Below are 25,265 nucleotides of genomic sequence, written 5' to 3' on the forward strand. Positions count from 1 at the left end.
TGTAGGCAGCTCAGCTTTAAGGTATCTTGGTGCATGTGTCATCATCATTGTCTGGATGGCCTGTCATTACCTGCAGCTCTGTCTAAGCAGGACCAAACCTCCCATGTTCCTTCCAGGATTCCTTTTAGACAAATAATGCCTGCCTGTCTTTAGATGTCAGGATTGGGCAATTTCCAAATCAATTTTAACAATTTTCAGTGCCTGTTTTGGACCAATTATTTAACTTATATTTGTGTATTCATTGTGTTCATTAATAAGAATTGAGTAATCATTTGGCTGTAAAATTTAAGTTAGCTGTTATACTGGGAACAATGCATGGCACATCCAAAATCAAAATACTTGCTAATTATTATTATTTCAGTGGTGGTGTTGGTGGCCATGTCCCCTGACAGCTTTCCTAGACCACTGACTGCTGTCTCTAGTATTACAGATTTGACCTAAATTCCTATATTGCAGCCTCTTAGTACCTGCTACATTCTAAAGGACAGGTAATATTGCACATTCACAAGTTATCAAACCATGTTGTGGAAAAGTTAGAATATATGAAAAATAGATCAGACTTCTTTACCTGAGCTCCCAAAATAAGTCAATTCTACCATCCAAACAAAATGAGAATCTAGGTTGTCAAAACCAAAAGTTGATGAATAATGTTGACAACAAAATTAGGTGGCAATTATTCTCATGCATCCTAAAATATGAGCTGTCAATTTCATGACCATGTGATTCTACAGTCTTCTCAGGAGAAGGGGAAGCAATAGATTGTTTGATAGAAATGAGAACAGGATAATACCCAACTTGCCAATAGATGCTCATAAAAAATTGTTGCATGGCAATTTGATAATAGTAGCTAAAACTGGGGGAGATATTAACATACTACCTAGTTTGCAAATCAGTGAAAAGTCTCTTTTTCTAATGTCTGAGTGTCTGAATACTCTGTGACCTGTGAATCCTTGAAAATCTCTAGGTGAATCTCTATCTCAGGAGACACTTCAGGAAGTGAGCCCAAGTTGAGGGAGTATGGACAATAGGGGAATGAAATGAAAGTTCCAGGTAAAAATGGGAGAAATTAGGAAATTTTAAAAAATAGAACATTTTTTCAACTCTTTAATAAAGCATTTGGGTAGCAGGTTTAGACATATGAAGTTATGGATGGTCTTCTGTGTAAGCATTTCCTGTCAGAGATAGTTGGAAACATTAACCCTTAAACCTCTCCCCTGGGTAGTGGAGGAAGAAGTTTTGCTTTGAAAATTTACTAAAGAGTAAGATAACCTACATCTACCAGATGTCCCATTGAAATGCTACTGCCAGAGAGTCAACTAAGCTGAATATGGCTTTGATTCTTCTCTTGTCCAGCAAAGACAAATGGCTCAGCCTGTAACCCCTGTAATTATTAACCAGTATCTATTCAGACACCTAGCAGAGATTCTTTAAATCGTATTTCATAGCTCCATCGAAAGATGAATTATTCATTTTATGAGATATTTCTTCTACTAAATATTGAAGCATTACATGATTCTATACATTTTAAGACTGCTGAATCAATAATAATAGCAAATGGCACTGTTAAATATATGTCTTTGTAAAATGTAATCAAAAATGTCTATTCTAGAGATTTAAAAGCAATTCAACTTACATATTGTGAATCACAGGCAGGCTAATTTACTACATCATCTGTTACATTGCCTTCCTCAATCCTAGCCAACTACAGGTCCTGAAAAATCCATAGTCTTAGTCTATAAACTCATCCTCCTCCTGTGCTCAAACCAACCTAAGTCAGATGAAGGATGCAGTTTAGACTTAACCGAGTCGATCCTCTGTAGACGTTTTTGATCTTATTCATTTGCCAATAAAATGAAACTTGTACCTAGAGCATAGAAATTAAGTAGATCTATCCAAGTAATGTATGAACAAGCAGTAAAATATGCAAGTCAGAATCAGAGAAAAAACTCTTCAGAAGTAAAAAGCAAGTACAAATACACACTTGGGGTTCAGGTTAAAGAAAAATCTAAAACATACCAGTATTAGAAAGATTGTTCTTTTTTTGTATTCATTTGTGCTTGATTTAGTAATTTCAGCATCTTCAAATACAATGGATGGCTTTTGTAATTACGCTTGGCTCAAATATGTATTAACTTTATGTTAATTATGGGACTAATGCAGCGTTTGAGTGTAAGTCAAGAATGTTACGTTTGCAGTTGGCAATTTAATCTTGCTTTTGAGGAATTTTAATGAGAAATCACCATTTACGTTGTAATAGTTTTTGTTGGAGTCAAATATTTTCCATTTAGTTTGGCATTGGGAATGAAAAAGATGCATGAAAATGTTTTAGTTACATAAATAAACAATGTAATCAATCTTTATTAGTATATAGAATGGAACATCTTGTAATGAAGCAATCTAAAGAGACATAAATTTGAATGTTAATTTATTTAAATTTCTTTGTACATGGTGCTATACGAGTTCAAGAATAAACTATGGCTATTTGAGTAGAATTTGGAAGCTGTCCAAATTTTAAAAGGATTTTGGGACGAATTCCTAATTTAGTAGAAGGTATTTCCTTCTACTCTGATTCTGTGCTATAAACAGAGTGCCTTTTGATTAGAAGCTGGTGACAATGTCAGTGCTGTTCAAGTTTTCATCAATAAGAGTTTAGAAACTTGTATGTATTTAAGAACTTACATAGAAAAGGAAAAGGAACTATTTAAAGTAATAAATTCTTCGAGAAATTATCTTGCAAAATATTGTCATTAAATATGTTCTTTAAAAAAATCAAAAATTTTTTCTTATATCATCTGATTTATATTTTTGCATGTGTCTTTTTTAGATAAGAAATGTTGAAACCAATCAATGTTTAGACAACATGGGCCGCAAGGAAAATGAAAAAGTGGGTATATTCAACTGTCATGGCATGGGAGGAAATCAGGTAAACTCTCTGTTTTTATCAACTTTATATATTTTGTGTGGAAATATTGTGAAAAATATCAAGGTAGGCCATGGCTCACATAGCAATGACAATAAGGTCTTAGATTAGCAAATTAATGGACATTTGAATCAGGAAATTATTTGGCTATCTTATCCCAAGTATCTTAAGAAAGCACTACAGATTTTAATTTAAAAAAAATTAAATTAACCCACATTTGAGGATAATCAACTATTTTAGACTTATTATCCCATGCATGAGCAAGTGAGGACTACATTTTATTTTGTTAACTAAATAAGATGAATAATTTCTCAACAACTGCAGTATTTTCCCAATGGTGATTATTCTTTTGCAGATGTTTACATATATCACATTTTCTATGGGTAGTTGAGGTTCAATACAATTTTCAAGTTATTTTTTTTTTATTTTTTTTTTTATAGAGGCATGCTTTATTTATTTAGTTTGTTTGTTTGTTTGTTTATACATGCACTGGGTACAGTCAGAAGCACGGGAGGGTGAGAGAATTCAACAGAGCCAGAGCGGGGAGCAGAGCAGGCAGAAGGACTGAAGTACACTGCTGAGGGGAGCAGTGGGCGGCAGGAGAGATCTGCGCGCCATGTGGGACTCTCCTCTGGTGACCGGGGAGCAGCCGGGGATCGAACCGGCGCCGCAGAGGCCGCGGGCAGCTTCGCAACCCAGCGCTCAACCACTGCACCACCGGGGAGGCCCTCAAGTTATTTTTTTTAAGGTTTATTTTATTTATGCATATAAGAACTTGGGTATAGGCCAGAGATGTGGGGGAGGGGAGTTGAGAGGATTCACCAGAGACAGAGTGGCAACAGAACAGGTGAGTTGACTGAAATACACTGTTGAGGGGACCAGCGGGCAAGACAGAAGAGGTCTGCTGAGCCATGCGGATTAGCTCCCTGGCCGGGATCAAACTTATGCCACAGTGGCTGGTGATAACTGATAGTGCTGACTTTAACCACTGTGCCACCAGGGAGGCCCATGGTTCAATAAAATTTTAAAGTACACAGAAAAGCAAATTTCTTGCATTTTGCTTTGGCTTTCTGAAGATGTGTTTTGGGCCAGGTAAAAATAGAGTATTTAGATAAGATTGGTGGCTGACTAAAAATCTATACAGCTTTTATGTGTGTGAGTCCAATTATCTGAGATGTATCAGAATATCACAAGGATCTTTGTGTTCTCTTTCTGCATTGGAAACTGGCTGTATCAATTTGGCCACTTGGAAGCTGTTTGGCTTTGAGTTTCTGGGTAAAGTGTCCCTGCTTCCATGCCCAACAGGTCGAAATTTGTGAGATTTATAGCAAAGCCGAATTTGAGATAGCCGATCTTCTGTAGATAAGTTGTTTACAAAAGTCAAGGAGAAACATACTAATGAGTAATTTATCTAGTGTGTTAGAGTGAACTAAAGAAGCAAATGCTATTCTCCCCATCACAATATTATTGTTATGTTTGTGATACAGCTCATGTTTCAAGTGTCTATACAGAAAGCAAGAAGATAAAAGCTCTTTTGGATTTTGTGCCGTACTTCATGTAGTACTTCTATGAGTCAATGAAAATCGTTAAGGAAGTTTCTTGTTAAAAAAAAAACCTAACAACAACAACAAAAAAAAAAAAAAATACTAATTAAAATCCTAATTAGTGGGCCTCCCCGTGGCGCAGCGGTTGAGCGCTGGGTTGTGAAGCTGCCCGCAGCCTCTGCCGCACCGGTTCGATCCCCGGCTGCTCCCCGGCCACTGGTGGAGGGTCCCACATGGCGCGCAAACCTCTCCTGCCGCCCGCTGCTCCCCTCAGCAGTGTACTTTGGTCCTTCTGCCTGCTTTGCTCCCCACTCTGGCTCTGGTGAATTCTCTCACCCTCCCGCGCTTCTGACTGGACCCCGTACTTGTATAAATAAATAAAAATAAAAATAAATCTTTAAAAAAAAATCCTAATTAGCGTTCCAAAATTTCAATGCAAGCAAGAATATCTTTAAAACAAACTTTCTAGATTACACCATGGAAAAATAACCCTAGGGAAGAAGATGGTAGAGACATATAGATAGAACAGTTAAAGAATGTTCAAAATAATTGAATTTATTTTATTAGGTCATAATAAATATGAGAAACTTGTACTGCCAAAAATGAATGGAGTCCTGATAAATTCAGCCAGAAATGAAAAATACAGCTAAACTGTCAAGAGTACTAAATGTGTAGGGGTTTCATTGTTTCATGTAGTAAGAATCTGAAGCTTGTTAACTGTTGATGTTAGGCTATGTCCTCAATGATTCCATCTAGAAACCAGAAACTTATTTTCTTTCCATTCTTCAATCCTTAAAGTTATTTTAAACATCAGCTAGTCACAAGAGGGCTGCTGGAACTCCAGATAGCTTGTTCACATTCAAAGCAGGAAGGAGTGGGATTAGGGAAAAGCTGCAGTAAGCCATATCTGCCCTTTTATTAGGAAAAGCAAAAGCCTTTCAAGAGGCTGAACACACCTCCTTCTATATCCTCTTGGCCAGAAATGTGTAACTTGGTTACCACTAGCATAAAAGCTCTATTTCACATCACACTCGGATGGCTGCTCCTCACAGCTCATTTCCCATCGATATTGAGTGGATATTTAGAAGTATCTTCCTTAATGTGTTTCAACAATTTATGAAAAAAGTCAGCTGGTCATCTGTACCAGAATAACCTACAGCATTCCAAGAGGGAAATACTATTTGTGATAGCACCTGATTCCAATGCACATGAAAATGAAGAAGGATGATAACTCAAATGAATTCTCCTCCTACATTCATTAGTTTGTCATGTAGTGTTAGAACAGATAGCCAGTCACATAACTAATACCTACAATTTCATAAATGACATAAAGCACCTGAACAATTAAAATTACCACTATTTATTTATGAATTTTCAAATACCCAGAAATAATCTGCCCTACTGTACTATAAACTTCATGTTAGCAGAAGCTGTATCTTACTCCTCTCTTCATCCCCAGCAGCTGGCACAGTGCTTGGGGAATGGTTTGGAACTAATTATTATGAGTCAATAAATAGATGAAAGAATGCTTGGTCAGAACAATGGATTTACTATAGTACTATGTAGACATCAGCAAAGAATGCTGTTTCTGTTATAGTAATCACAGGAATATAAAGAAACCAATCTCAGGATTCATAAAGAGAGTGAACAAAAAAATAATAAGTAAAAAGAAAAACATACCTGCATATATTTTGTGTTTCTACATTATGAATTTAATAGTGAGATAGAAATTAAAACCAATGTTTTTATCTACATCAATACTTATTCATGTCTACAAATATATGTACAAGAATATTTTAAGTCCTTTTATTTATAACACGGGAAGCAACTAAATTTTTGCCAATTGGCAAATGTTTAAATAAATCATTTTGTAACGGTAGTATGGAATACTATGTAGTCATCAGAATGACTGAGAGAAGTCTATATATACTGTCAAAAATTGAAAAGAGAGGAATAATTAATCCAGAGCTCAACATGAATAATTTGGCTTATGACCATGTTTTTCTATGTAGTAAATGTAATGTCTATATTTATATAAATGCTATATAATCTATTAGGATTGTATAGAAATGTATCTGGAATATATATTAACTTTGAAGACAAGATTGATTTACAGTAGGAAATTTCACCTTTACCCCTTCCCATTTTTCTGATATATGTATCACTTTAACAATTTAATTTTTAAAATGGAGAAAATTAAACTGTTAAGAATAAAAGAAACCATTTTTAAGGATTAATCTGACCTAATTGATTGGGTAACTTATGATCAGTTACTTACTATTTTTTGAAATTTAATATTTTATTATCTATAAAAGGGATAAAAGATTTTCCCTAAATTCTTCCTCTAAAGATTAATGAAATGTGTAAAACACTAACACTAGTTGGTATTTACTAGAAGTTTGATACATATTGGTCTGTTGCCATTAATTAATTTCTCTATTATTTCCATTTGTGTTCCCATTACTTTTTTTTGTACTTATGAAAATGAAAGATAATATGTTCATTCAGAGGCTAATGTCAGAGGCAATATAAGGGGCAGTGATTTCTACAGTACTGTTAAGCTCTTTAAAATGAACAACCTCTTTTTTTGTTCCAATAACTGTTTATGATGCATAAAAATGTCAGACCATCACATAGAACACTTATGATGTATGCGTCATTAAAAATCAAAATTTTAAAGATAATATTAGGGACATGTTAAATTTTTTACTTACCTTTGAAAAATAACAGTTTTTAGGATTTTATTCTCAGAGCTACTTTCCCTGCTTTTTATTGCTATCCTTTTATGTTACCATGGAAGCAGAATCTATTTTTATGGTTATTTAGCTTTGAATTTTTTTAAGTAGCCCAACCTATAAAAATATTCAAATTTCTCTCTTGTTTTTACACAAAAGTCCTAAGAAATGTTCTCACTGTATTTTAGCCTTTCTGCTTAGTAACTCAGTTATCTCAAAGAGCATACTTTATGTTGCTTGACAATTATACCTTAACTAATTCTTCCTGTATAGCAATTTTTGTGGGTGGTTTTTGTTTTTTGCTCTTAGAAATATGTAGAAGAGGGGCCTCCCCAGTGAAGCAGAGGGTTGAGCTCAGCACAGTGAAGCTGTCCGCAGCCTCAGCAGCCCGGGTTTGATTCCCAGCTGGCCAGGGAGATTCCCACATGGCGCAGCAGACCTCTCCTGTCTCGCCTGCTGCTCCCCTCAGCAGTGCTTTCGGTCCATCTGCCTGTTCTGCTCCCCACTCTGTCTCTGGTGAATCCTCTCACCCTCCAGCGCTTCTGGCCTGTACCCCAGTTCTTGTATAAATAAATAAATCATTTAAAAAAAAACAGAAATATGTAGAAGAAACTTACTTTTCAATTGTTGGAAATGTTTTCTTAAACACTGAAATATCATCCCAGCACCTGGCACAGTGCATGGGCTGTGATCATCCCCTAATAAATACTAGTCAAGTAAGTATTGATAGATGAAAGATGTGGGAAGTTTTTGTAGCAGGTAGACTGCATAAAGAAGAGAGCAAGTGCAAAATTATATAATTCAATAATTGATCATCTTGAAATATTCTTTTCAAGAATTCAGTAATAAAAACTTTCTTCCTCAAAGCATAATGACAAAATTAGGGCCTCCCCTGGTGGTGCAGCGGTTGAGTGCTGGGTTGCGAGGCTGCCTGCAGCCTCTGCAGCGCCGGTTTGATCCCTGGCCACTGGCAAGGGTCCCACAAAAAAAAAAAAAAAAAGAAGAAGAAGAAGAAGAAGAGTGACAAAATTACACAGTTCATTTGTTTGTACTGATTTTTGAAATGCTTCCTTTTCACTAGCAAGTAATAACATGATAATCATAAAATACTTCCTAAAGAATGAAAATTAAAAGGAATTTGATTGAAACTCAAATATAAATTTTTACAATTGAAATTGTGTAACAATTTACTGCTATAAAACAGGTTACTCGAAGTTATGGTCTTCTCTATACTTATAAATTATAGATTCTATTGATTCCTGGAAGCAGTTCATGTCCCATGCTATGCTAGGACTCAGATTTATATCTCCATCTTCACCCTTTCTCCTGACCGCTGGAAGCTCTTGTGAATTATTGTGACTCTCTATAGGCATCTTAAACTCATTAGTTTCCAAAGTGGGCTTGTTTTCATTTCTGTCACTCAGTCATCCAAAATTGGAAACCTACATAGAAATTTCACTTCTGAAGTTTGATGGTCACAAACTGATATTTCTAAGAAAATAATGTCCCTTGAGACATACCTCTAGGCCCCTTTACAATAAAGGATTCCATTTTTGCCCTATTCTATATATTCTTTTACCCGTGTAGTCAGAATGCCTCATTGTTTCTATGGCTACATAATTCATGATACATTAGAATTAAAATCTGATAAAAACTTCCAACTGTTCTTCACTGCCTGAAGAATAAAGAACAAATTCATTAGTTATGATATGCAAATCTCATAACTTTATCCCCATCTGGCTTTCCAGACTAGCTTCCCTTGGTGTTCTAATAGTTCCGTATGCTCTGGACATATCTGATAATTTCCCATTCTCTGAATGTCTGTGCATTTTCATAGCTCGTCAGTTCACTGACACTATTCTCTTTAACTGCACTATTGGCCAAATTCTGATCCACTCACAAACTTAATACTTGCTCATTGTTTAAGACCCAAATAATTTTGTTTATTTTCTGTTAACTATTGGCTAACAACTTCTCAACCTAAATGTGGCATATTTTTAATGGATGAGCTATAATTTATTTAATCATTCCTTTATTGCTTAACAACTATTATTTGTGAATTTTCATTGTTATAGATAAGGCTCATCAACAGCCTTCTAGCTAAAAGCTGGTGAGCATCCACATTTACTTTTGTAGAAATAATGTCTAAAAGTTGATTTGCTAAACCAAAAGTTATGTAACATTATTAGGCTTTCAATATAGTGATGAACTGTCCTCTGTGATTTCATTGAAGAAGCACTATGTTAAATACCTAATATGCATTTGATTTGATTCTCACAGCAATTAAGTTCATTTTTACTAGGTGCCATTGTTTGTGGGTTGAATGGAAAACCTGAGAGATTAGTAACATGACTGACATGGTAAAGTCAGTTTGAGCTACATTCTGCTTGTTTTCACACCAAGTTTATATTCACCACATTACTACTGAGTCCCAAACACACTCTCCTGGGACTGTGATTCCAAGGTCAACCCTAAGCAGGTACTTTGTTTTTCATTTTTCTACTTCAGCAGGGGGAACTCATCTTAGCTTGTTTCAAATCACATTTCTAGCATTTTCAGTGCGTTTAATCACGTTTAATAGTGACATCACTGCAAATGCGTATGAATTTCCTAACATACTTTTTTTGTGTTTCCTTTGGGAGTTGAAGAGTTTCCTTTTTCTCATTCATCTTATGAACACTTTATTAGGTAAGATTATTACCTTCTGTCACACATGTTGCTGATAATTTTCTGACTTGAAATATTATTTACTGCTTGTTTTTAACAGACTTTTCAGCAGTTTATGTTTTTCAATCAATATTTCTCTTTATGGGTTCTCTTTCTGATGTAGAGGATTACTACTCTTTTTTCATGAGATGCTTTTAAATGATGCATTTGCATCATCTTAAAGGAGCCAATATCATGATTACTAGACTTTAGTCTTGTTGGTCATTTTATTAGATCTACCTGAATACTGACACTGATTTTTAAGTTTATATAAATTATTCTTATATTTGTGTACAAATTAGGTTAATGAAATATTTATAAATCAACTATTTTATATCACAGATGAATATAACAAATTGTAATATAATGGTGAGTGTTTCTCTTTAAATTACAGTACATCTGTAATCAAAAATTGGATGGGGGAGAAGTAGCCCCTGTATGTATTATATTCATTCCTTCTAAAGACAGAAACTATAAAGTGGTAGAAAACGTTCACATTTTAACAAATGCATTTATAATGCTTCACTTTCTCCCTGGAGTCACTCATTTGGAGAGAGCAAGGAAGCACATGAAAGTATGTCATTATTCCATGTAATTTATTGCAGTCAATGATTCAGAGCCATTTTTCAAGTTAGCAAGTCTTTAGGGAAACTTAAGCTAGCCATTTATTAAAAACCTGTATTCTGTTAAGATATAGAGGAGATCACTAGGTCTTATCTATACTTTCATGTAAACGATTCCCTCTAAAATGTGATTATTTATACTTAAGAAACATCTAGCCTTATGACAAATGTATTACAGATTTTGAGAGTAAACAACTCCTTTTTCTTCTCATTAGAAATCCTCTCTAGAGAAAGCTTAATTATTTTAGTGATGCATTTTAATGTACTCACAGATTGTAATGAATACATTCATTCAAAAGATATGTATTCATTTTAAAGTTTGCATTTTTATAAGTACTAGAGTTATTTAGAATCCATTTCTACACTAAATTGTTCCCCTTTTAGTAGCTGGTACAATGGAAATAAAATCCACCAGAGGTTTCACAAAGTAAATTTGCAAGTGAAATGAAATGGCCTATGAGGAAAATAGGAGCATGTACCATTCATTAAATGTTTAAATGAGCTGGATACATGCAAGTTAGAAGATAGCAGAGTTATTATAACTTCTGTAGAAATGGGAAGTATTCCAAGATCCTTTATATCTCATTAGTGCTTGACTGGGAGAACTTCTCTGGACTCTGATTGACTTGTACTCCTAACAGGAATACTAAAAGAAACTGAGGTTGGAATGATTAGTTCAATCATTGTCCTATAAAACCTGGCTAACCTAGCCTCCATTTAACCTAGCCTCCAGTAGTCATTTTAAGTTGATATTAGTGGGAGAAAATATCTAAAGAAGATAAACATTTCACCATGGATCATGAAGGGTCTGTTCATACAGAAATCCATCAAACCAAGGTTTACTTTGTTTCTAACTAAATCTAAGGATGCCCTCCTATCACAGGATCAATATGGTGTCAACAATGCCTTTGGGATACATGTAGAAATCAGTGAATCTATTATTTACATGATACCCTATTTATTCTTCATTCTTCACATTTTATTTTCCTAGGAAGTTAACCCACTCAAATTTACCTGGGAGGAAACTTAGAAGTCATACCAATTTTAGGACTTATACCCATTGTTTCAAACTGACTGACATTTCTACTTGAATAGCCAAGTGTAACCTCAAAATCATTCTACCTAATTGATTGGAGGGAAGGAGGAAGTATAGGGGACTGAGGTGATGGTGCACAGGTGCATTGGTGAAGGAAACTCTATGGGGACTATACCTGAGGGGGTGGGGGGAAGCAAATATTGTTTAAAAATGAACAATGATGTAAAAAATTAATATTAAAAAATAAAATAATAAAATAAATAAAATATAAATGCATCAAAAAAATCAGTCTACCTACAAATACCTCTTTCATCCAAAGCTTCTGTTTCCCTCTAAACTCTTTATTCATTCATCTTCTGCATTCTTTTCTCTTATCTTTTAAGATAACACTCTACCCAAACTAAACATTAAACCCTGTTGATTCTTTCTACTTCTTTTTATACATTCCCTCTTTTCTTTTGCTGGTAATTCCACTTTGCAAATCTGGTCTTATTTTTCTCATATTTGAATTACTATAATCGTTTGCAATATAGTTTCAGCCTGTCCCTCTCATCACTCTAACATCATTCCTTCTAAAATTTTATTCTCAACTGGAAAAACAAGCAAACACAAATTTAAAGAATTCTCCATTATTAAAGATGAAATCAATATTATTTACTACTCAAAGCTCCACACATTCTGATCCCTTCCTATCTTTGTGATATTAATTCCTATTGCTCATCTACAGAAACTTTAAACTATCAACTCTATTGAGTATCACCAGATGTTTAAAAATTATTTTGATCCATCATTTAGGTGACATCCTTGCCTTTTCTTGTACCCATCAGTCATGACTTGTCTCTACCTTTTAGCTATACAAATTCTAGTTTACGCAATTCCATATGTAATTCCACTCCAGAACTCACCCTCCTCCATATGTATGTTTTTATTACCACTTTTCAGTCTACACTGATAATTCTTTCTTCTGAATAAACAGTTCTCAAATTTATTCTCATTTATTGTTTACTTACTCATATATACTTCTTGGTAATTCCACTTTGCAAATCTAATCTTATTTGCCTCATATTTGAACTACTATATGTATATTACAAATCCCTGGAACCTGTGAATGTTACCTTGTATAGCAAAAAAGACCTTGCAGATGTGATGAAGGTGAGGATGGTGAGATAGGGAGATTACCAATGAGTAACTGCTTGGCCATAGGCCAATCATCTATATCTTTACAAGAGGGAAACAGAGAGACTTGACACAGAAGAGAAGGCAAAGTGATCATGGAGGCAGAGATAGAAGTGATGTGGCCACAGGGAAGGAATATGGGCAGTTGCCAGGCATTAGAAATCAAGGAAGCAATTTTCCCCTGAGTCTTCCAAGGGAACGCTCCCCTGCTGGTGCCTTGATTTTTTTTTTATAAATTTTATTGTTATATTCCCCATACAATTGCAGCCCCCCCATTCTGACCCCAATCCCTCCCCTCCCGCCCCCCTAAAAGTGTCTCTGGTTCATAGTTTTTTGTTGATTTTGATTTTCACTTTCTTATAGTTATTCATTTTCCTGGTCCCTTATTTAAGTTTTCTAGATTCCTGCTATGAGTGAGACCATCCGGTATTTTTCTTTTTCTTTTTGGCTTATTTCGCTGAGCATGATCCCTTCCAGTGCCATCCATGTTGCTGCAAATTGCATGTGTTTATCTTTTTTGAATGCTGAGTAATATTCCATGCTATATATGTACCACATCTTCTTGATCCAGTCATCTATTTTTGAGCATTTGGGTTGTTTCCAAAGCTTAGCTATTGTAAACAGTGCTGCTATAAACATAGGGGTGCAGGTGTTCTTTGGAATTGATGTTTCTGTGTCCTTTGGGTAAATACCTAGGAGTGGAATTGCTGGATCATATGGAAGCTCTATGTTTAGTAGGTCCAGAAATCTCCACACAGCTTTCCACAGTGGTTGGACCAGTTTGCACTCCCACCAACAGTGCAGAAGAGTTCCTTTTTCTCCACACCCTCGCCAACATTTGTTGTTGTTAGTTTTTTTAATATGTGCCATTCTCACTGGTGTAAGATGGTATCTCATGGTAGTTTTGATTTGTATTTCCCTGATGACAAGTGATGCTGAACATTTTTTCATATGCCTGTTGGCCATTTGCATTTCCTCTTCAGAGAAGTTTCTTTTTAGCTCTTCTGCCCATTTTTTGACTGGATTATTTTCTTTGTTGTTGTTGAGTCTCATCAGCTCTTTGCAGATTTTTGTGATCAGTCCTTTATCATTAGTGTTGGGTGCAAAAATGTTCTCCCAGTTGGTGGGGTTTCTCTTTGTTTTTGTTATTGTCTCTTTTGCTGTGCAAAAGCTCTTTAATTTGATGTAGTCCCAGCTGTTTATCTTTGCCTTCACTATCACTGCTTTGGGTGATGTGTCTGTAAAGATGTCTTTGATGTGCAAATCACGTAGTGTTTTGCCTATATTTCCTTCTATATATTTTATGGTTTCAGGTCTTATGTCTAGTTCTTTAATCCATTTTGAGTTGATTTTTGTGTATGGTGTGAGGTAGTGGTCAAGCTTCATTCTTTTGCATGTAGCGACCCAGTTTTCCCAGCACCATTTATTGAACAAACTTTCTTTGCTCCAATGCATAGTCTTTGCTCCTTTGTCAAAGATTAGTTGACCATAAATCTGTGGGTTTATTTCTGGATTTTCTATTCGATTCCATTGGTCTGTATGTCTGTTCTTGTTCCAATACCATGCAGTTTTGATGATTATGGCTTTGTAGTATAGTTTGAAGTCTGGGAGTCTGATGCCTCCATTCCCTTCTTTTTTTTTCAGGAGAGCTTTGGCTATTCGGGGTTTTTGGTGATTCCATATGAATTTCATCAATAATTGTTCTATTTCTTTGAAGAATGACGTTGAAATTTTGATTGGAATAGCATTGAATCTGTATATTGCTTTTGGAAGGATGGCCATTTTAATAATGTTTATTCTTCCAATCCATGAGCAGGGGATGTCTCTCCATTTCTTTGTGTCTTCTTCTATTTCTTTTAACAGTGTTTTATAGTTTTCTTTGTATAGGTCCTTTACCTCTTTTGTTAGATTTATTCCCAAATATTTGATTTTTTTTGTTTCAATAACAAAAGGGATGGTTTTTTTGATTTCTTCTTCTTCAGATTTATTGTTTGTGTATAGGAAGGCTACTGACTTTTGTGTGTTGATTTTGTATCCTGCCACTTTACTGAACTGATTGATGAGTTGAATTAGCTTTTCTGTGGAGTTTTTGGGGTTCTCTATGTATAATATCATATCGTCTGCAAATAGTGATAGTTTGACTTCTTCTTTTCCTATTTGGATTCCTTGGATGTCTTTCTCTTGTCTTATTGCCCTGGCTAGGACTTCCAGTATTATATTGAAAAGCAGTGGTGAGAGTGGACATCCTTGTCTTGTTCCAGATCTTAATGGAATTGCTTTCAGCTTTTCACCATTGAGAATGATACTGGCTGTTGGCTTGTCATAGATGGCCTTTATGATGTTGAGGTATGTTCCTTGTATCCCAAGAATTTCAAGGGCTTTTATCATGAATGGGTGTTGCACTTTGTCGAAAGCTTTCTCAGCATCTATTGATATTATCATATGGTTTTTATATTTCTTTTTGTTGATGTGTTGGATAACGTTGATTGATTTTCGGATGTTAAACCATCCTTGTGTCCCTGGAATGAATCCTACTTGGTCGTGGTGAATTATCTTATGGATACATTGTTGGATTCTCATAGCTAAAATTTTATTGAGGATTTTTGCATCAGTGTTCATTAAGGAGATTGGCCTGTAGTTTTCCTTTTTTGTGTTGTCCTTGTTCGGTTTTGGTATTAGTGTAATGTTGGCTTCATAAAACGTGTTTGGTATTGTCCCTTCCTTCTCAATTTTTTGGAAGAGTTTGTGAAGGATAGGCACTAATTCGTCTCTGAATGTTTGGTAGAATTCATTTGTAAATCCATCAGGTCCTGGGCTTTTGTTTTTGGGGAGGTTTTTGATTACCATTTCAATTTCGCTAATTGTAATTGGTCTGTTTAGGTGTTCTATTTATTCTTTATCTAGCTTTGGGTGATTGTAGAGTTGTAGGAATTTGTCCATCTCCTCTAGATTGTTAAACTTGTTTCCATATAACTGTTCATAGTAGTTACTGATTATTCTTTTGATTTCTGCTGTGTCCGTTGTGATTTCTCCTCTTTCATTGATGATCCTGTTTATTTGTGCTTTCTCCCTTTTTACCTTTGTTAGCCTGGCTAGGGGTTTGTCTATTTTATTGATTTTTTCAAAGAACCAGCTCTTGGTTTCATTGATCTTTTGGATTGTTTTTTTAGTTTCAATTTCATTTATTTCTGCTTTGGTTTTTATTATTTCTTTTCTTCTACTGGTTTTGGGGTTTTTTTGTTGTTCTTTTTCTAGATCTTTGAGCTTCAAGATTAGGTTGTTTCTTTGCGTTCTTTCTTGTTTCTTGATGTGAGCTTCTATTGCTATATATTTTCCTCTTATTACTGCTTTTGCTGCATCCCATACATTTAGGATATTGGTGTCCTCCTTGTCGTTCAATTCAAAAATTTTTTTAATTTCTTCTTTGATCTCCTCATTAGTCCAATGGTCTTCCAGTAGTGTGGTTTTTAATCTCCATGAGGTAGGAAAGTTCCTTGCCTTCTTTTTATGGTTTATTTCTAGTTTGATGCCTTCATGGTCAGAAAAAATGGTTGGTATGATTTCAATCTTGGTGTATCTGTTGATGTTTGTCTTGTGCCCCAGTATGTGATCGATCCTAGAGAATGATCCGTGTGCACTTGAGAAAAATGTGTACTCCGTTTTTTTGGGGTTTAGTGTTCTATAGATGTCTGTTAAGCCCAATTGCTCCAGGTCCTTATTTAGAGCTTTGGTTTCTTTACTTATTTTTTGTCTTGTTGATCTATCCATTGTTGATAGTGGTGTGTTGAAGTCTCCCACTACGTATGTGTTTTCTCTGATGTCTGTTTTCAGAGAGGACAACAGTTGTCTGATATATTTTGGTGCTCCTTCATTTGGTGAGTATATGTTAATGAGTGTTATTTCTTCTTGAAGTATTGTCCCCTTGATCATAATGTAGTGACCATTGGGGTCTCTTTTTATCTTTTTGAGTTTGAAATCTGTTTTATCTGATATAAGTATAGCTGTTCCTGCTTTCTTTTTTGGTCCATTTGCTTGTAGGATTGTTTTCCATCCTTTAACTTTGAGCCTATTTTTATCTTTTGTAGCTAAATGTGTTTCCTGGAGACAGCAAAAGGTTGGGTTTTGTTTCTTAATCCAGGCTGCAACTCTGTGTCTTTTTATTGAAGAGTTTAGTCCATTTACATTTAGAGTTAATATTGATATGTTAACATCTGTATTTGCCATTGTGTTTGTCTTTCCTTTGAATTTATTTATTTATTCTTTTAATAACTTTTTTTTTTGGCCTTCTTTCATTGTTATTCATCCCTCTGAGGTTCTGGCTTTAGGACTCCTTGTAGTATTTTTTGGAGTGGGGGTTTAGTTGCAATGAAATTCCGGAGTTTCTGTTTGTCTGGGAAGGTCCATATTCTTTCTTCAAAGAGGAAGGAGAGCTTTGCAGGATAGAGTATTCTTGGTTGGCATCTGTTTTCTTGGAGTCTGTTGACTATGTCCCTCCACTCTCTCCTTGCCCGTAGTGTTTCTTCGGAGAAGTCTGATGTCAGCCTGATTGGTTTTCCTTTGAATGTTATCTGTTTCTTCCCTCTTGCCAGCTTCATTATTTTTTCCTTGTCCTGGATTCTTGGGAGCTTTACTATTATGTGTCTTGCTGTATTTTTCCTTTCGTCGTGGAAGTTTGGTATTCTTCTTGCTTCTTGTATATCAATTTTCAGCTCCTTCTTCACATTTGGGAAGTTCTCTTCAATTATCTCTTTGAATATTTTCTCTGTTCCTACATCTCTCTCCTCTCCTTCTGGTATTCCTATAACTCTTATATTTCCTTTCCTCATGGAGTCAGATAGTTCCCGAAGTCTTTCCTCGTTCTTTTTCCTTCGTACTTCTCTTTCCTTTTCTGTTTTGGTTCTTTTTATTTCTGTGTCTTCAAGATTACTTATTCGTTCTTCCATTTCATCTATTCTGCTTTCATTGCTTTTCCCAGAATTCTTTAGTTCTTCCATTAATTCTTTGATCTCCTGCATTTCTTTTACTTCCCTCTTTAGGGATTCAATTTCTTTCTTCTGACCATTGTTTTCCCTCTCTAGGGACTCAATTGCATTCTTCTGATCGTTGATTATTTTTCCCTTATCATTGTTTTCCTTTATGACTTCTGTCAGTTTTTTAATCATGGCAATTTTAAATTCTCTTTCTGGAAGGCTCAGAAATTCTTCCAAGTTATTGTCGTTGCAATCTGGGGGCTGGTTTTCTTTTTGTGGTGTGCTTTTTCTCTGGAGAGTTGCTAGGTTGCGTGTGGTTCTTCTCCTCCCTACTGTCTGTTTTCTAATTTGCCGTATGCGTTGGGACACTGTGTTGTTGGGACTGGCCGGCATCTTGGGTGGGCTTCTCTGCTCCCCTCTGGTTCCTCCAGGAGTCATCTGTCAGTTTCAAGCAGTCTTTACTGGAGAAAGGTCCCTGTTCTAAAATGCCGATGTGGGGACACACTCCCCTGTGCGCCTGGTCTGCCCCGGCGGTGGGTTCCTGCTCCCCCTCTGGGCTTGGACTGCAGGCCAGAGGGGGTCTGGTGTGGGCGAACTTCCCCCGCTCACCTCTGGCTCCTGAGGAAGCCTTCTGCAGGTAGTCTTTACTGAAGAAATGTCCCTGTTCTAAAATGGTGATGTGGGACACACTCCCTGCGCGTCTGGTCTCAGGCACACTCTTCTGCGCGCCTGGTCTGCCCCGGCTCTGGGTGCTCGCTCTCCCTGTGGGCTCAGACTACTTGTTCGGAAGGGGCCCGGTGTGGGCTAACTCCCCAGCTGGCCACTAGCTTCTTCAGGAGCCTCTGCTGGCTTCAAGTCGCTAGGTGGCGCCAGAGATCTCTCCTAGAGCCCTTGGGGAGCTGATTTTCCACCCCGTGGACAGGGAGCTGAGCGGGGATTGTAGGGTACACCTCAATGGCTTTGGGGTGCTGTGTCTGCCTTGTGCCCCACCGTCGTGGGGAACCCACGCCCCTAATTTCGTGCCCCGGGTCTCAGTTCCAAAGCCCTCAGTTCCAGGACTCGGGCTGTAGCCCAGATCAGTGGCGCGGGAATGGCGCCTTTTGAATCCCGCTTCCCTGCCTGGGCGCCTTGTCCCTGCTCACTCAGGGAGGGCCTCCGCGGTCTCCCCGCAAGCCTAGGTCGCAGGTGCGGGGACCTGGGCAGCTGCGATCCAATCGGATCAGCGCGCCGCTTTCTGCGCAAGCTTACCAGGCGGCCGGGGCTGTGTGCTGGTGCTGGTCTGTTGCCTTGATTTTGATCCAGTGAAATTGATTTTGGATTTCCGGCCTCCTGGACTATGAAACAATAGATTTCCATTGCTTTAAGCCACCAAGTTTGTAATAATTTCTTTCAGCAAAAATAAGAAATTAATATAGGCCTCCCTGGTGGTGCAAGGGTTTAAGACACAGACTGTGTAGCTGTCTGTAGCCTCTGCAGTGCGAATTCGATCCCCGGACAGCCAGGGAGCTACCCACATGGTGCAGCAGACCTCTCCTGACCCACCTGCTGCTCCCCTCAGCAGTGTATTTCAGTCAGCCTACATATTCTGTTCCCTACTCTGTCTCTGGTGAGTCCTCTCACCGCCCCCCACACCTCTGGCCTGTACCCCAGCTCTTGTTTGCATAAATAAATATTTCTTAAAAAAATAAGTTAATATGGGGCTCATAAAACTTCAAAGGTAGTCTAGGTCAACCTTCATAAGCAATCTACCCCTTTGGAAAAGAGGTCTGAGAATTTTTTTCATGGTTTTTCTTTCTTTATTCTTTCCTTTCTTTCTTCCTTTCTTCTTTCTTTCCTTCCTGCCTTCCTTCCTTCTCTCTGTCTCTCTGTCTCTCTGTCTCTCTCTTTCCTCTATTTTATATCATTTGTTCATTTTTAAACAGTGTTTGCTTTTTTTCCCCTCAGGTGTAGTCCCCATAGAATTTCCTCCACCAGTTCACCCTCGCACCATCACCTCAGTTTCCTTTGCTCCTCCCTCCCTCCTTCCAATCTGAGGTATTTAGCGTTCCTCAAAAGTTTCATCTTACTGTTTTAGAAATTCATACTGGTTTAAATTATACTGGTTCTATAGAATGCTTTAATTAGAGAAAATTTGTTTTGGGTGATTCCATTTTGATTGCATATTCTCTTTGCTATTTCAGTGCAATTGTAAATAAAATTGTAACTAAACCCTCATTTTATTTTTATTAATAAAAAATTCAAAATATAAAATAGCTTAAAGGAAATCCTGAAAATATTAAATGACAATGGTTTCTTTAGTTAATAGTTATCTGCACAGGAGTTTCAAAAAAATTGTTTTAAGTTGTTTTCTCAAATGCTAATTTAAGAATCAAGTAATCAAAAAATAACATTTTCATAATTCAAATAAAGTATTATTTATATTAGAGGACCATCTATTATCTTGATTATCTTAGAGTTGATTAAAACTTGCAGCAACTTAAACTTATGATCTGACTCTACCCATTTTTGATGGATAAAGATGTTTCCTGGCTTATAAACAAATGACAAATCTATTATGTCCAACCCTTATCTTTCCCTGGTAGCAGTTACTCAGATTGTGAAATTTTTCATAAGGCTTCCTAAAAATTGAACACTAACATTGTCTATTTTTTAGAGTTATTTCCTCAAAGTGAACATTTTAATTTTATCTATTTCTACGAGATACTAAACATTTATCACCTGTAATAACTTTTTTCTCAAAACTATAAAAAATTTTCTCTGCAAGTCAACCTAGAAATCACATTTACTGTTTTACTCTAAAGTATTTAAAATTAATTCCCTAAAATTCCATCTTCATTTTAACAAAACTTTGGTACTGAGCTTTCCAGCAAAGTATAAAATTGATTATATGATTCATTAGTGTCAACATTGTAAGAAAAAATCAACCTCAAAAAGATTCAGTTATTCCTGTGTAGAGATGATAAAGATTTCTCCTGCAACGCTTTATAAGGAAAACGGTATACAGAACAGGGATTATGGAAACAGCAAAGAGAGACACCAGACTGGACTTGGAGGGGCTGGCAGTCCCTAAGAACCCATCTTAGGAACTGATGATAATACTATGCACATGACAGGACAAAAGAAATAGAAGTTCTGTTGATTAATCAACTACTACAGTGTGTGGTCCTATCAACCTATGCTTTTAATTTTCTATAAGGATTTATTTTAAAATTATACTTTAAGCTTTTTGGTAAAATTCACATAAATGTCTATTCATCTTATTTATGGGATTACATACTATTTTGAAAAACCTCCATTAAAAAGTGAAACATCACATATTTTAGTAAAGCAGAAAGTTTAATATGACTCTAGTTTTATACCCTCCTCACCCCAAGAGGCACAAAACTTCTGTTATCTCACACCATCAGTAGAATTTTTTTTATTGAGAAAGGTAGACTGTTAATCCAAAAAGTCTACTAAGAGAAAAATGTTTTGCCTCTGGCAGCACCAACCTGACCCTCAGCTCACCATTTATCTGCTCTGTAACTCCTGTTTCTTATATATAGACTCCAAGCTTTCTGCTTTACCAAGATGCACTTGTCTCCATTAAACTATTTACTGCCAGCAGAACTTTCTCCTTTTTTTCAGTCTTCTAACCCTCATTTCTTTCTCTACTTTATCTTCAAGTTCTTCCTTCCTAAGTTATGTATAATTTTTTCCATCCAGCACCTCAAATTTAACCATTACACTGAGCTCTTTCCTTATTCAAGTAATTTTTCTGCCAGCATGATAGTATATTTTAAATGATTTGAATGTTGTGAATACATGACTATTATACTTGAAGATAATTAAGGTTCTTTGATTTAATCTCCTATTTTTCTCTCTTAGACCATGTGTGTGTCTAAATTTCACTATGGCCATAAATAATTACTAAAATTACCATCTGAGTCACTTTGTCATAGATAAAATAATTTTATATTGGCTTTATCTAGTTGTAAAAGACACTTTATTAGTTTCTAAGTAAGATAAGTAATAGCTATAATTTCTAAATTACTGGCTAGTCTAGTTTTATATTCACCAGAAGTCATGCAGAATCCATATTTTTTTATTTTCTTTGCTGTAACTAAGATTATTGTTTATTTTACTATATTCTCAATTCCATCCTAGCCACTAAGTTCTTAGAGTATTGAAAGAAGAAGTAGGTAAGGATATTTCTAAATAGTTTTTCTTTTAAATATGAAAGCTTAGTTTTTCAGAAAAGAAAGTATAACACAATGAAGCCTAGAAACTTAAAACTAGACAACAAATATGTGTTCATATATTTGACTGTCCAATACAGGAAGAAAATCAAAGTTTGGAAAATGGAAAAATCTGAAAAATCTGCAAGCCATATAAAATGTCAGGTATAATATTTTTATAACACCAATATTTTAATGCATTATTTGCATAAACTCACAAATTTTAATAGGAGTCATTGATAATGAAATATTATTGAAGATAATCCAACCTGAGGAAACTGACCAAATGCAAGTTTACATATTACATGGCTGAAAACATAACGTTTTAAATATTTCAGTTGTTCACAATTAACTATATATCCCACATATATTTTGCCTTGTTGTTAGAAATGTAAACATAATTTCAAAAAATGTTGGCAAAACATCTCCCATATTGGCGCTGGACTGTGCCAAATAAACAGGAAGTAAAATATCATTTTTCTATATAAACTATGAAGACCAACTCTTTGATTTTTTAAGATAATTTTCCTAGTTAATAATCTATCCTCACCATTAAAAGCTGTCATTTTTATTTAAATTAAAGTATGCCAATATCTCTCCTTTGCATAAAACACAATTGCATCTGACACTAAAATGAAGCACACAGATCATCTATATGAGTTGATTTAGTTATTAGTATTTTTAAGTTTTTAAAAAATCAATTATGAATTCTTGGTCCCAACAACCTATGACAGTGAAGGGGTAGAAGCTAATATGTATTGACCACTACCCCTACAATAGTCATATACTAGCAGCTTTCAATGTATGTATAATTTGATTTTCACAATAATAGGAAGGTGTGATAATTGGGCTGAATACTTCATATACAATACACTGCGCTGTACTTGAGCTGAGTCGGTTTTGGTAAAAAGTCAAGGTGACATTAGAGGGACCTGGATGCTAATACCATTCTGTCTATTCCTAGTCTGTTCAGCTGCTATAGGAGAGTACCTTAGATTGGTTGGCTTAAACAGCGGATAATAGGGCCTCCGAAGTGCTGCAAGAGGTTAAGTTTAAGCACTATGAAGCTCTCAGCAGCCACTGCAGCACGAGTTCGATCCCCGGTCAGGGAGCTACCCACATGGCACAGCAGACCTCTCTTGTCTCGCCTGCTGCTCCCCTCCCCAGTGTATTTCAGTAGCTCTGCCTGTTCTGCTCCTCACTCTGTCTCTGGTGAATCCTCTCATCCCCCTCCCCCCCCCATACACATACCTCTGGTCTATACCCCAGCTCTTGTATGCATAAATAAATGTTTTTAAATAATAAATCTTTAAACAATCGATAGTTATTTGTTCATAGTGCTGGAGACTAGAAGCCCAAGTTCAGGAGGCAGTATGGCTAAATTCTGGCATGGGCCCTCTTCCTAGATTATAAAAGCTGCCTTCTTGCTATGTCTTCACAGGGCAGACAGCAAGACTGAGCTCTTGTCTCTTCCTCTTCTATAAGAGCACCAATCCCATCAGGCAGGCCCCACCCTAATGAACTCATCTAAACCTCCTGCTTCCCAAAGCCTCCATCTCTAAGTACTATCACACTGACAGTCAAGGTTTAACATAAATTTAAAGGGTGGGGAGGAACAAACATCCAGTCCATAACAGTGGCTTTATGGAAGTCCTTTGTTCTTTCTAGCCATCGATTTCTAATAATGTAAATGTATATAATTGAACTAGATGCCCATCAGCTTTAATGATCTTTATCTCTACTTTTAAATAAACAAGAGCAGCAAGCCCAAGTGACTTTGGAATCTGTGGTCCAGTGACAAGGGACATATATTTAGAAAGTTTGAATTTAGGAAAAATATTTAAAAACAAATGTTTTTAGAAAAGGTCTCAATGTAAGAATTTTGAGCAACCTTCCACTTACCAAAACTAATGATTTACAGAAAAAAAGTATGAATAAGAAATTTAATGAATACTATATATGTACCCAGATATATATAGGCAAGAAGAATACAAAAAATGTAACTAAAACTCAAATTCATTTCTCTGCATAAAGAAGTTGGTGAAGATGCTGTACATTATTTATAACAAAATTCTTCCCATGAGCTCCCAAGAGAATTTCATAGTGCACTGAGTATTAGAAAGAATTCATTTTCTCCTGAGAAACAAACTCTTCTTTTCTTTTTTACTAATATATAGTCTACCCAGAGATAATTAATAATATTCTCTGGACAAAAATTTATATTGCCTTCATACTTGGATTCTTTTTATTATATCATCATTGTTTACAGAGATGGATATTTCTGTTGTAGCAGATATTTAGAGAAATACATCATATATATGTATATAATTCTACTTAAGTTCACCCCCACTGTTTAACAAGATGAAATATAAATAATAAGCACTCTTTCCCTGTGCTTAATCTCAAAGGGAGCACAAAATAATTGTGTTTAATATTTTTAAAAAGTGTATACTTTTTACAGAAGTCATTTTTAAAAAAGGCCTAAAAAGAATCAGAGTGAGTCTAAAACACAAAGTTGTCAGTGAACACAGAGAATGGAATGTGTGCAAGGAAATAAGAGCAGTAGCCCAAAGGAAGCTGGAGGCCTGGATAAGGAGAAGGGAAAATTAAGTTTTGTAAGTAGAAGAGCTAAGATTGTAGTAAAATGTAAATGCCAAGCAAGGGAATTTTGATTTGAGGGAACAAAAGAAGCAAAGACCTTTCAGACTACAAAGGTTGTCAAAGGATAGCTCATAACCATTTTTAATACAATCTCAGGAAAATAGTTGGACATGCACTTTTTCTATTGAAAGTGTCATGTGGAATACAGTCAAAATGAGAAGGACTTTATATTCTTGTTATTTATTACCCAAGTATAATTTCACCACAAGCAGGGACAGACTATAGAACTTTTTTTCAGTTCATTTCTTTTATTCTGTTATCAAAGGACTAAATCTAATACAGAGTGAGAAGCCACATGTGGTATGTGCAGAAATGATACCTTTCCATTAAAGGAAAAAAGGCTTCAGTCGGTTACCATGGAAACAACCTAGCGTCCATTCCAATTTCTAATAAAGAATCTTAGCCTTCTTATGAGAATCTATCATATATATTTCATGTATCATATATATATCATATTTATTTCTACTCCATCTGTCTAGTTGCCAAATTTCAAATAGAATTTGGAGTTTTTATTTCAAAGAAGCAAAATGTGTGTATCTGGCTGGGATAGGCTGAAAAAAATTTTAAGAATAAACTTATTTTTAGCAACCAAACAATAGCTAACAATTCAGAGGTACATTTTATGGTCATTGCAGCACTAAGGTATAATCACATTGGTCCCTATAGCTGACCAGTGT

The 25,265-nt window shown here is 35.8% G+C and overlaps 1 protein-coding gene across 3 annotated transcripts in view; it reads left to right on the top strand.

Annotated features, from left to right (window-relative positions):
- Window positions 1-25,265, top strand: part of GALNT13 (polypeptide N-acetylgalactosaminyltransferase 13) — a gene marked incomplete at its 3' end in the record, with an annotated part of 409,461 nt that overhangs the window by 363,998 nt on the left and 20,198 nt on the right. For all 3 annotated transcript variants that reach the window (XM_084243604.1, XM_084243602.1, XM_084243603.1), the window contains exon 9: window positions 2,825-2,923. In XM_084243604.1, coding sequence (XP_084099730.1) covers window positions 2,825-2,923 — 99 coding nt within the window. The remainder of the gene's footprint in view (window positions 1-2,824; window positions 2,924-25,265) is intronic.

The sequence above is a fragment of the Talpa europaea genome (genome assembly GCF_964194135.1).
Source record: "Talpa europaea genome assembly, chromosome: 1".
In the NCBI taxonomy this organism is placed as follows: Eukaryota; Metazoa; Chordata; class Mammalia; order Eulipotyphla; family Talpidae; genus Talpa; species Talpa europaea.